The sequence below is a fragment of the Dermochelys coriacea genome, chromosome 18, assembly GCF_009764565.3.
Source record: "Dermochelys coriacea isolate rDerCor1 chromosome 18, rDerCor1.pri.v4, whole genome shotgun sequence".
NCBI classification, from domain to species: domain Eukaryota; kingdom Metazoa; phylum Chordata; order Testudines; family Dermochelyidae; genus Dermochelys; species Dermochelys coriacea.
The window spans coordinates 10,879,305-10,893,074 of record NC_050085.1 but is presented as its reverse complement, the minus strand read 5'-3'; the positions used below and the strand labels follow the sequence as shown (position 1 = coordinate 10,893,074).

At 44.5% G+C, this 13,770-nt stretch overlaps 1 protein-coding gene across 3 annotated transcripts in view; it reads left to right on the top strand.

Moving 5' to 3' along the window:
* TNFRSF8 (TNF receptor superfamily member 8) overlaps positions 1-13,770 on the top strand; it is a 48,526-nt gene that overhangs the window by 18,198 nt on the left and 16,558 nt on the right. For all 3 annotated transcript variants that reach the window (XM_043499950.1, XM_038376867.2, XM_038376865.2), the window contains one exon: positions 10,020-10,110. In XM_043499950.1, the coding sequence (XP_043355885.1) occupies positions 10,020-10,110 (91 nt within the window). The remainder of the gene's footprint in view (positions 1-10,019; positions 10,111-13,770) is intronic.

Below are 13,770 nucleotides of genomic sequence, written 5' to 3'. Positions count from 1 at the left end.
GCTCCCTTTGACTTAAGGACAATATAACAAATGGGGAAATCGTCCTCCTCAGCAGACTTGGTGAGGCTGGGAGGGGGAAAGGGGGGAATGGGAGAAGGACCAACATACCTCCAGAAAGAGTAATTGGCAAAGGGCCTTTTTTCCTTTCTGTGATCATAATTAGCCCTTATAAAATGATTTTCATCTGTTGATCTCAAAGTGCCTTGCAAAGGAGGTCAGTGTCATTACCAGTGTCCCCATTACAGATGGGGAAACTGAGGCACAGAGCAATGGCGTGACTTGACCAAGCTCTCTAGATCAACTTTCTTCTGCTATGCTGTAATTAAATCTTCCTATCCTACTCTGCCAAGTCATAGAATTCAAGACCACAAGGGATGACCAGATCATCCCAGTCCAACCTCCTGTATATCACCACCCAGCACCTGTGCACTAAACCCAACAATGAAATAGACCCAAGTATTTCAGCTCACAGGAGACTGAACTATTATATGACAGGCAGAGAATGTGAGGGACTGAAGTGCACCAATGGCAGGGAATTGATTAAGTGAGAGACACCCAGGTGAACCTGGAGGTGACCGCCTGAAGCATTAGATTTTAGGGACATCTGACATGAACCAGAAGGGACCCTCAGGGCTGCCGAGCCTTGTCAGCCACCATCACAAACCACCCCATCATACAATCCCATTCATCAATTTGTTCAGCTTGTTCTTAAAACTAATTAAGTTGTTTGCCTCCACAACTTCTGTTGGGTAGCTGTTACAGGACTTAGTCCTCTGATGGTTAGAAACCTTCTACTTTCCATCTTGAATTTTTTCACGGCCAGTTTATCCCCATTTGTTCTTGTGTCAATAATGTCCTATAGCTTAAATAGCTTCACTGTCCCTGGTGTTTACCACCTGTTGTTCTAGAGGGCAATCAGATCCCCTCTCAGCCTTCACTGTGCTAAGATAAACCCACCAAGCTGCTCTCATAAGAGAGGCCCTCCATTCCCTGATCATCCGAGTAGCTCTTCTCTGCACTTGTTGCCAGTTTGAACTCCTCTTTCTTCAAAATGGGAGGCCAAAATTATACAGTTTTCCATATGAGGTCCTACCAGTACCTTGTACAATGGCATTAATACTTCCCTATCTCTGCTAGAAATGTCTCACCTGATAACAGCAAATGCAAACCTAGGCTGTTTCGTAGATGCATCACATTGGTGGTTCATAGTCCTCTTATGATCAATGCACACATGCAGGTTGGTCTGTCCTCCTCTCACTCTCAACTGATGAGCCCATAGCTTATAGCAAAAATTCTTCTGCTTAGACTGTAGGTACATGACTTTACACTTTGTACTGTTGAATTGTATTGCATTTCTGTCACACTAGTCTTCAAGCTCATCCAGATATTCCAGTGTAATATTCTGATCCTCCTCTGTATCATCGGCAAATTTCATGAGCGCACACCTACTTTTTGTGCCAAGGTCATTAATAAAAGTACTGAATAAGATTGGTCCCAAGACAAGTCCGTGAGGAACACCACTAGTAACCTCTCTTCAGGCTGGTAATTCACCTTTCAGCACAAACCCAGTGCCTTCTTCCCTTTAGCCAGTTTCTTACTCACCTTGCCATTGTTATACTAATCCCCATCTTCTCTAATTTAGCTAAGTTCCTATGTGCTACCATGTCCAATGCTTGCTGCGGTCCAAATATATTAGATCTACTGCATTTCCCAAGTTTCTTACTAACTCTTTTACAAGATGCATGTTTTCCCCCATGTTTGGACCCTTTAACACCTATAAGGACATTAGGGATTATTTGTGTTGAGATCCTACCTGCAATGGTTGCATTAGAAACTTTGTGTAACTAGGGTATTCGTTTGCACTGTCGATCGCTCTTCCCCCTACAGGAATTGTTTTTCTTTAGCCCTTGTACAAATAGGGCCTTCGCTTGCATGTGAATGATCACCTGTGATTCCCTCCCCTCTGGCAGATGATCATTGAGCTGTCTATGGCCTAGCTCACATTAGCGGGAGAGGGGGGCGGAAATCCTACCGTTGGTTCCCAGTGTTGCCACTGAACAGGTCTTAGGGAAAGCAGACAGGGCTCCCTCTGTCAACACATCTCACGTAACCTAGCTCAGGCCAGTTCTAAGTGACACAGTGTGTCCAGGGCAATCAATGTTACTGCTGCTGGTGGGAAATTTTTTTCAGAATTTTCCTCATGTAGACAGGGCAGAGTGATACAATCCACCGCCAGACAGTCGCAATGCTGTAAATTCATTACCTTGGCCCCTGGTATCTTTGGCCAAGGATACCATATTAGCACCCCTTTAGCAGGTTGGGCTTTAGATCTGTGGTTTTGTTTTTTTGTTTTTTTGGCAAGGTGCTAAAACGGCTTCCCTGGACAAAGTTCCTGTCTGCTTTAGGAAATTGACCCTTTGCTGACAGTGGATGCTCCCCCTGCACTGGTGCTGAAAAGTTTAACTGCTAGTGCGGACAAGACCCAAGCATCTACAGTGCCCACTGTCAAAACCTGATCAAGCAATCAGTGTAACCAAGCAATCTGCTCTTCATGGAGCAGAGAGAAAAGGTCCTTTTTAGCTATCTCATGTATTCGCACAGTGCAGCTGTATTTGCAGGTGATTGCCTTCTGTGCCAGGGGAGTAGCTTGGCTTCACACAATCAGTAAGAAGGCCAGAAATGTGTACAGGGATAAAATTAATTTTGTTATGGGTGTTTTGGCTATATGGGCAACATGTGCCATGTCTTGATATTATAAGCTTTAACGCATATGCAATGCTTGTTAACTTCAAATGCTGTAGAAACATTAAGCAGTGAATCCTTACCACAGCCCCAGGGGGAAGTAATTACCATCATACAAATAAAAATAAGAAGACACTTCTTTTCTAATGAGTAAACTGAATCACAGAGCTCTTAAGTTACTCACCTATTGTCACAAAATGATAGAACCAAGAGGGTGGATTGATTTTTAAATCACTTTTTTTTTAATCATGATTTAAATAAGGAAACGGGAAACCTTGGTTTAAGACTCTGATTTTAATCTTGTTTGCATTTGTACTTTTTGGTTATTTTTCCTAAAGAAAGGTTGTTTCTTATGGGTTGGTATAGTTTGGTAATTCTTTTTGCTAAGCAGGAGGATCTACTATATTTATTTAAGTAAATATATGCCTTAACATACATATGTCATATTTTTTCTTTCTTTTTTTAATTGCATTAGGAAATGGTGAATGATGCATTTCTTATTTAGTAGGCAATGATTAATTTTTAAACTGTAATTTGTCACAAACTGCATTTGGACAGAAGTTAGAATTTGATTAAAAATGCTCAAAAATGGCATTTAAAAATTATTTAAATAAAACTACGTTTGTGCTGAATACATAAGCAAAGAAAGTAAGTATATCAAAACATGTTTGCATTTAAAATTAACTTCATTAAACAAAAGAAGTATTATCTGTACTGATCGCTATGGCCTTCAAGATTTAGAACCCGTAGATCTCCTCCTCTCACGCTTTGTTTTTATGCATAGATTGGAAAAGAAAAACAAGCTTTCCTGCTTTTTCAACTCCCAATCAGTTTCTCAACTTTGCACAAACTAGCTGAATAAACTGAAATGAAGAAAATTCTCTCTGTACCAGCAGTCAAAAGGCTACTGTAGGCTACAGCTTGTTGTTTAGCACGTCAGCAAACTCTGGTTCCACAAAAAGAAAAGGAGTACTTGTGGCACCTTAGATTTCCCCTAGTTCATGGGCTGACTTTCTTTTAAACTTTGGCAGTGCATGTGGGCTGCTTGAATGTTTGTTTGTTTTTTTTAATCTAAATTTAATTTAAATGATTTTAAATGTTTAGGCCTTAAAGTAGGTTGTAATAAATTCACATTTAATTTTAAATAGGTTTAATTTTTTAAAGAAATCTAACTTATTTAGAAACCTCCCTTTTTAATTCATTAAAAAATAAATAAATAGCCAAGAATAGAACTTGCAAGACATGGGGAATAGAAACCAGGGGCCCCGTTATGTCCCCACACCTGTGCAGTTTGCACTATGAAAGTAACAGCTGTGTGTAGATGGTACAAGGAGTTGGAGTCCAGTTATTTGCTGGAACTGCTAGATTGCATAGCCCTCTCCTCCCCAGTGATTCAAAATTGACTTTTTTGAATTACCTTTTGCATTGTTATAATTTCCCACTCATTATCTGGGCAGGGATTCCTCTTCACCCCCACATTTTGACTGCAGTATTTAGGCAGCCACTTTGCAAAACACTCATGCTTGCTAGTGAGAACAGAGATGGCCTCTGACAAAGTTATTTTCCTAAGAAGTCACTCAAAACAGCTTTATAATCTTTTTTGTGATTCCATAAAGCCTGGAGGCTGCGGCCAGCACTTGAAATATCTCTGCTGTTTTAAATAAGTCTTTCTTAATCTGCATTGCAAACATTTCATGATTCAGGGTCTGGCATGAGACATTCCATCCCAGGGCCACAGAGGAGGAAGGGACATTATGCAAGAAAATGCCTTGCAGTCCCACCAGACTGCGCTGGAGGGATCCTGCAGGAGCAGTGTCCACCCTTCCTTAATCAGAAAATGAGGGGTGCTCCATGGCCCTCAGGATAAAAGGGAAAAAGTAGTACCGGGGGTAGTCTCCAGAAAACCCACCTTGGAATGGGGGAAATGACATACATTTTGACTATTTGCATATAATGGACAATGGTGCAGTATAATAGTCAAATCAAGAAAGCACATGAAATGTCACCAAATGATATTGGTACTAGAATTTTGATTTTATTTTTGATTTTATTTTTTTTAGCTGGGGGTTAGGCTAAAAGGTAGAATTCTCAGCACTACCCTCCATGATGCTCTCTAATAGGCATTGTGATGCAGTGGGCAAACCGTGGGGCTGGGAGTCAGGAAATCTGAGTTCTACACCTGGCTCTTTCATTGGCTTGCTCACCTCTCCGTGCCCCAGTTTCCCCACTTATAAAACAAGGGTAATGATGCTAAATCACCAAAGTAAAATGCTTTGAGATCCACAGGTGAAAAGTACGGTGTGAGAGCAAAGTATTATTGTTAACCTGAAACTTATCCTTCCGCACAAACACACCCATGATCTATAAAACCAATTGAATTAGAAAAGCCAGAAAGGTGGCTCCTTAACTAGCATTTTCTGAGCTGCAGTGAGGATATGAATTTTCCCACCTGTATTGTGTTGCCTCTCTCTTTCTTCCATGCATAAGTTCTCACGAAAGGATGGTAAAAATTAGAGCAGTTTGGAATTTTTCTTTCTCTGATGAAAATTTTGACGACAAATGGGGAAAAAAAAACCCCATTTTTGTGAGTGGAGAACTTTGACTTTTCCTAAAAAACCTGAAAATATAAATATTTTTTTTTGCCAGATACTACTTGATTTTTAGTTTTTACAACAAAACAATCATGTTTTTTGAGGAAAGCAGTCACTTTCGATGAACATTAGTTCAGTTAAAAACCCATTTTTCTGCCAAAAATAAGTCTTGATGGAAAAGTCTTGACCAGCCCTTGTGAACATGTAACCTACAGGCAGTACTTGTGCTAGAATTGCTTCAGAACAGAGTCTGAGAGTGGCACTGGGAGGGGTGAGGGTGGCTAAGAAATAAGGTATGATGAATTCTGCCCTCTGATGTGGGACTGCACCTTCTAGTGATATTGATGGAAATGTGGCTTCTATTTTTGCTTGGAAAGCAGAAGTTTAAACACTGGCCTTGATTTCATTTGCAGAGCCAGTGCTTTCAGTCTACAGCTTTGGAAATGTCTGAGTCAATGAGAGACATTGGTTTACTATCTATGGCTATTAACACCAACAAATCTTTGCTCTGTCCCTTTGGCAGGTGTTAGCAGGGCCTCAGTAGGTTTCTGTGCCATGTTTCAAATTATACGGACTAAGGGGCTTGGGCTTTAAAACCTAGAACGGCGATACTCAGACTGAGGCTCACGAGCTGCAGGTGGCTCTTTACTGTGTCTCCTATGACTTTTTGCCGCACATGATATTAAAACATGGTGTGATTTTAATTATTACGCAGTCAGGATGCATTTACTATGTTAACCAATTGTAGTCGATAAAATAATACTTGGCCAGTCATTTTGCTGTGAAAATAAGTTATAATTTTCCATCATAGTGTTTAAGTACGAATAGTACTATAGTAAATGAAACAATGGATTCACGGAACTGTGACTCTTTTGGGTAATGCTGATCGCTAATTTGGCTCCTGAACCACTGAGGTCTGAGTATCGCTGACCTCGAGAGATCATTTCTAGCAGCACCTTGGATCCTACCTCCTCTGCTCTTTGGATTCCCCAGAGAATCACTTCCCTTTAAACTGGTTGGGCAAAGTAATTCAGCTTCATTGTCTGTTCTCTGTGATCCGTCTCTCTTCTGCTCTCTCAAAGCATTGAGGTTTATTTCTAGGCCACTCACCCTGGTTGAAAATGCTGAACTCGTTTGAAAAGAAAAATCAAACCAACCAAGCCTTTAATGTACCGTAGATCCCGGTCCATAATCACAGCAGATGCATAGGGGGGTTGAAAGTGACACATGGGTATGCCTGGTTAAAGGCTGCTAAAATGAGGTAATTCACACTTTCTGTCCCCGAGTGTGTTAGATCAGTTAGACCCTCTTATACACCATCCTTTCTGCCTGTAGTTCCCATGTGTAACTTGGAGCCCCACCTTCCCCAACCATTCACTTGGCCTTATAATTTTTAACATGCTGCTCTCAACCCCAAATGCCTTCACAGTACGCGGCCTGCCAGTTGGTTTTGGACACACATTTGCCTTCATCCCACACAACCTTGTGGTTGTCACTCTACATTTTTGACATCAGAAGTGTGAAAATTCTGAAACCGAGGTTGTAGAAAACCTGGTACGTATTAAAGAAGTGAAGCCCGCATCATTTCCCTGCTGTCAGTTTTGCTTATATAATTCACTTTCTGCCTTGATCAGGCATTAATGGTTTGCTGTTACTACAGGGACTGCGTATGTGGGGCAAAATGCACAGCTAGTGCTAGTGCCCCATTTGTCACTTCTCAAGAGCCCTTGTTTGTTCATCACACACAACAGAACTCGACCATCCTGTGCTGCTATGGACTAATTGAAATAGGAACTAATAGTTGAGGGAATGAAAAGGGGAGGCTGACAAAGGCCTGAGTCAGAAGTGTGATGTCCGCTGCCACCAAGCGGACAGTGGAAAGAGCTTGATGAGTAAAGTTCATGCTCATGACACAGCGTAAGTGATAGTTGGTGGATGGCCAAGAAACGGGGAGGCTGGGTCAGCAGAAGGAGACGTTCCATGGTTGAGAAACCGTGCCTTGATTTTAAGAAAGCATTTTACAAAGTTTTCCACGGACTCAAGCACTTTGGGATTTTGCTTAGAGGATAATAAAGGCAGCAACGCTACTATGCCAGCCGCAGTGTGGTGATGGTGGGTGAAGTGCTTGTTACGGCTGTATCATTTTCAGACCTGGCCTTGGCAGCAGATCAATCTGGGAGGCTGTGGATTTCAAGCAGTGAATAAGTTGATAAGCTGGCAGGCAGCTGCCCTCTTGTGGGAAAATGATGTATTAAGTAATCGAGTCACACTTTGTTTGCAGATGTGCAATAATTTATCACAGTTGTTCGGCTGTGGGCCAGATTTTGCTCTCAGTCAAATCTGGAATAAGTTCATACTCCAGATTTATTTAATGGTACCTATGAGCCAAATCTGGTCCTGTATGTTCAATATGTTAAACTTTGTAAAAACTCTCGCATTTAATTAAATGATGAAAATCTCCTACGTTTTTTCCAGAAAATTCAGTGGAAGAAGCTGAATGTTGCATCAATCATTTAAAGTGACATTGCTCAACTTGATCTCATGCTGAACATCCCTTACAGCCCAAAGTCAGATCTCATCGGAGAGCCAGGAAAGAAGCGCTGCCCTTGTCAGTGACTTTCCAGAGAAGTTACAGAAAAGCTGGCCCAGCTTAGATATGGCCACTGACTGTGGTTTTTAAATTTTGTCTCTTTAAAACTGGGTAGAAAAACTGGGCTTAGTTTTAATCCCCTTCACAGTACAATGCCTTAGTTGAAACAGTCTAGGGTGACCCCTGAGGGACCTTTCTCTCTAAACGATTGATTTAATAATGTCACCTCCTGCTGCTTAAATGAGTCTTAGAATGGTTGGCTAGCCAAGGTGCTTCTGCAGGAGAGACAAGGAGATCCCCCTTCCTCAGGCAGCCTCTTGAGTCCATTTGAAGTGTCAGGATCCTTGGTTCGATTACAGTCTCTACCAGGTAGTGTGTGCTAGTGGTTAGAGAGCTTCTATTTCCAATTCTGCTATTAATTTGCCATTTGACTCCATTCCAGTGGGTGTGTCTACACTGCAACTAGTCACCCGCAGCTGGGTGATTCAGGCTCATGCAGTCCACCCATTTGGGCTTGGGCTGCAACCGGAGCTCTGTGATACTCCCAGAGCCTAGGTTCCAGCCAGATCCGCAGTTAAACGGCCCCTTAGCCCGAGCCTCCTGAGCCCGAGTCAGCTGGCATGGGCCAGCCACGGGTTTTAAATTGCAGGGCAGACATACCCTTCCAGGCTTTCCTATCTTTCTGCTGAAGGGCACCTGATTCCTCATCTGTAGAAAAGAGAGACCGCTTCAGAGGCTGGGTGTGAAGTTAGTGGATGAATGCTGGTAAAGCTTGGTGAGACTCTGCACTGTCTACAGAAGGCATTGTAGAAAGATGAGGGGTTATGCCGAAGGACTGGGGGAAATTCTCCCGCAGAAGCCAAGGGGATGCTGATCTGCTGTGGATTTCCTGAGGTCCTTGTTACCTGTCAAAGCGCTATCAAGAGGCATGGTCTATGATGGATCTCCTGATTCCATCTCTTTCTGAGACAAGTTGCTGTTTCAGACGATTTTACACTTTCCACCGGTTGCTGAAAATGGAATTCCGAGAACGGGGTGGGGAGGGGTTTGAATGGGAGACTGCCAAGTTCAAATGACCTCATCAGAAAACTTGTAGCAGTGACATTTCCCAGTACGTGCTTCAGATTGCTCTAAGCAAGGCGCTGAAGCCACTGAGCAGAGGTACCTGCTGGTTTATTTTCTTCTTGAGACAATTCCCAACTGAGCCTTATCTAAGGAAGGTCAGAGCAGAGGCCACTCTTGAAAACTTTTTACGCACAAGAGAAGCTTCACTGAAGACAGTGGGACTGGCCATGGGAATAAGGGTTTGCAGGCTCTCCCCTTGGGCCAAACTGCCACTGATGTCGGTGCAGGTTCTGTCCCCATGTTACCAGCAAAACAATTGAATCACAAGCAGGTCTTTGGGTTGGATTATATCCAGTTACACAATTGAACAAAGCTATATATTTACTACACTGATACATGGGAGAGGAGACTGTTGGACCCAGCAGGAGCCTAACAAAATGGCAGAACTGCAACAAGGTAGTTTCAAGATCCTTGAGAAGGATGGCATGCACCTGTTGCGAGTGGCCCAGGTCACCAGATGCCTGGAAATAACACACACAACTGACGATTAATGTAAAGAGTTAATTTTATTTAACATGTCCATTCTGGCTGGACAGCTACATAGCCCTGACTATGATCCAAAGTCTAGCATCCTCTGCATAGTTTTAGCATATACTTTTATATGCTAAAGGTTTTATACTTTTAGCATACTTGAGTCTAAAACCTGATATGGATTCCTTAGGGAGTCTACGCTGGTTATTCCCAAGTCCTGGTCTGGAGTGGAGAGGGGGTCATTCTAGCACAGTACCGCAGTCCATGGAGTTGCATTTGTCACCCGTAGGCTTTTGAGCACTGTAATGGCAGATGGACGGGTTGCAATGCAGCTTCCCATTCTCGCGCTCTACTCGTTCACAGGAAAGAGCTGCCTGAAGCTGGGCTCTTCTGTGTTTTGGACTGGGGGCATATTGGATAATTACGAAGTGCTGTACATTGAATGCTGCTGCTTCTACTACTGAGCTTTGATGCGATCTTTGGTCTCTTTGATTTTCTAGACATTGATTCCCTCACCTCAGTCCTGTGATGTGCTAGAGAACTGGCTCTATGATGAAACTTCACAACGCTGCTGCTACCAATGTCCCTCAGGTCAGTGTGTTTGTAACTCGGTAACAATTAACAGGCAAACAGTACAGGCCATTTTACTGGTGCACATGAACTAGGCAATGTGCAGTGGTGGGGGGAGTTCTTTCTGTTCCCTGCGTAAGTGTGCAGTGCGCGGTTTTATGAATGAGCAACAGGTCTGGATCCCCTCCCTTCAAACATCCCAGTGATCCACAGTATGAAAGGCATAACCCCCTGCTCGTTTTTAGGCATTGACAGTTTAGGCCTGCTCTACACTTAAAATTTAGGTCAAAGTAGTGATGTTGGTTGGGGCGGGGGGTGACAAATCTAACCCCTCCCCCCCCCCACACCAATCAATGTAGCTATGCAGACCTAACCCTCAGCATAGAGCCAGCTATGCTGACAGAAGGATGCTTCCATCGACCTAGCTACTGTCGTTGGGGGAGGTGTGGGTTCCTACACGGATGCAACAACCCCTTCCATCAGTGTAGGCAGGTCTCTATTACGGGGTTATGCCAGCATAGCTACAATGGAATAGCAATGCCAGTATAGTCTCCAGGGTGTAAACATACCTGTGGACTTGGTCTGGCAAGGAGTTGTGTCACTAGCAATGAGGCCGTCAGAACCTCATTGGAGGTGCTCGGAGCCTCGCAGAATCGGGTCCTTAATTTGCATCCTGCTGAATTTGAGTCTGCACGGCCCTGCTTTTTGCGTTGTCACGTCCACCTGTGTGCAGCGCGTGGACAGAAGGTGTAAAACGTTGCCATCGTGATTTGTGGGTGTTTTGCACCCACTTTGCACTGCTGCTAGTGACTGCCAAGAGTCGGACCCACAGATTTGCTGCTGCAGGGTTTCAAACTGTCCAGTAAAACTGTGAAGCTCAATTTGCATCCGATCGCAGGCCATAAAAATAGCAAATGGCACAGGGGAAACTCTGTTGCTTTCTTCAGAGTCAAAACAGTTTAGAAAGTGTTCCAGAGGAGATGGAGGTGGGCAGCTTGTTTTCAGCGCCGGCAGCAGGCCGCTCGGAAGCTAGCCATGACTCATAAAGACTAACAAGCCTTGTGGTCAGAAACAGGAAATGGCTTAGTGAGACCGAGTCCTGGAAATGCCTGAAGCTAGGCCCATTGGCCAAAATAGTTCAGTGGAAGGGGCATTTTGTGGCATTTCCCTCTTCCTTTGTAAAAACTTTATTTTTTTTTTTCTCAAAAGGAAATTTTTGACACTTATTCATTAGGCTGATAGCGCACGGGGGCATTGTGCTTGGCTGTGAGCATTTGCATGAAGTTGGATTGGGTCAGTAGCAGGGCATCCTTCCTGAGCTGTGGCCATGTGATGTCACGACTATGCCGGTGCTCATGAGAGACCCACCACGGTGTGTGGCCAGCTGAGACATTACAAATTAGGAAGAGGGGGACTGCTTCCAGTAAAACAAGAAATTGGGGCTGAGGAAGCTGCTTTTACCTAGTTTGGAACCTACTCAAATGGATGGATAGCCTTCTGTCTTGTTGTGTTTATACCATCCAAATCCTGCATCTTGGCAGGGGATTAGACTAGTGATCCTTGTGTTCCCTTCTAACCCTGTGGTTCTATGATCCTCAACCGGTGTATGTCAGTGTGACTTCATTGCCTTCAAAGGGGCTTCCCCATTTTTATAGCAGCTGGGAGTTGTACCTGAAGGATGTTGGCTTATTGTTCTGCTTAAGGAAGACTGGGGGTTAAAGAGGAGCAGAGAGAGAGAGAGAGAGAGAGAGGAGAAAAGGGGAGGGGGGAAATCTAGGGGGAGAAGGCATTAAAAAAGGATCAGGGAGAGGAACATTCCCTGGACAAATAGATACTATACTACATAGCAAAAATGATACTAAAAGGATATTCAGGTTGCAAAATCAAGCCCTCAAAAGTTAGGAAATGGCAGAATTAAGGTTATCTGTGCCGTCCTCCCTTAGCTGCTCACCAACCTCAGCTGCACGCCTGCATCCCTGAACCCGTCCACTAGACTATACCATCATTCCTCCGAGCAGAATCCCAGAGTAGGTCAGCAGTGTTTACTCCATGGGCTGCCGGTCAGCTGATCCACAGCCACACTCGGACGGCTCTCTGCAGGGCATGATTTCAGCCTCAATTCCTGACACAGCTGGTCACTAAAGGAAATAGCTTTTTATTTTTATTTTTTTTTTTATTTTTTTTAAAGGACCGTGTTGCAGGCCTGAGCACGGGCATTGCATCAGTCCCCGCCCTAGTGAGCCTGGCTCCAGACAGTGGGAGGTGGGAGCCACGTAGCTGGGAGTTGTCTGGTGACATTTAGTCACCTAAATATAGCACTGATGCTATCACCTGCACCGCCTACGCTGGGCTTGCCAGAATGGTTAGCGAGTGTGTTTTTTTTCCTCCGAGGCGTTAGCCCGGAGGGTTGCATTCTGCAGAAAGAGGTGGGCTGTTTCCCTGGATTCTTTCTCTCCCACCCTGTGCCCCATTCCCATGCTGCTGCTGGGATTTCTCATTGCGTGATGCTGCTACTGTGCCTTCCGCACTGGTCGTGGCTACCCACCTCCCAGCAACTCCTGGGGTCAAGCTTTCTGCTGCCCTTCTCATCTCCATGGTATAGTCAGCGCCTTCGTTAGACCGTGTACCCAGCTGCTTAGAATTAGTGACCTTTTAGAGGTGCCTCTGGCCCAGCCACACCTGCTCCCCACAGGAGCTGCACCAGAGAGGCTCCAGCTTGGCCTCCTTCCGCTCCCCAGCACAGCTTTTGAGGGTGCAGTTCTGCCCCTTTGAACTCCCATTTGCACCAGCATCCCAGAGATGCTGGCAGCAGTTGAAAGGAAAGCGGATATCTAGGGCAGTAAAATGTTTAGCACCAGCCCTGCGTGTTGCTACCAGAGATGTGAAGGAGCCAGCGAGGAGCAATTGTCTGAGGAATCTGCGTGGCAGTGGGGCACTGCCCTGCAGACCTGCCAGCCCCCTCTATCTTCCCATTTTGTAACCTCCTGGCGGCAATGGTCCCAAGCTCTGCACCTTGTAATAGCATTTCTGCAGCCTGGGTGACAGGTGTAGAGAGAAGATCCATCCTAGTGTTGTGTGGGAGGTGGACTGAGGAGCCTTTGGATATATAACGGGGCGACTGTCCCCTAAAGGCTAGTAAGCACCAGTGGTCAGTCAACACCTGCTGTGTGGTGTGTCCCTTCAAGTGCTGGGGCTTTTTAAGCATGGATGAAGACCCAGGGAAGGCAGTTTCTTTAAGGGCCTGGGATCAGGAGCTTTGTGGAGTGGGTGGGGCAGGATTCCTCTCTCAGCCAATCAGGACAAGCTCTGGGAGGGAAACATTTTATTTTTATTTATTTTTATATATATATATATATATATATATATATATATATATATATATATATATATATATATATATATATATATATATACAGACACTCTCTATCCTCCCTCAAAAGCAGTGAAGACAGTGGCTGGAGGAGGTGTGCATGGGAATTCTCCTGGCAGGGGAGAGAAAGGACTGACTGGAGGAAGGAGTTAGCTGAGGCTCTACAGCTGGCCTCAATTATACCCCCAGCCCCAAGGAGGAGAGCCGGGGGCTGGAGCAGAAAGCAGGCTGCAGTGGAGTAGAAGACAACTCTGGCCAGGGCAGGATGAAATTTGGACTCTGAGAACTCTGGGAACCGTTTATGATGGTGA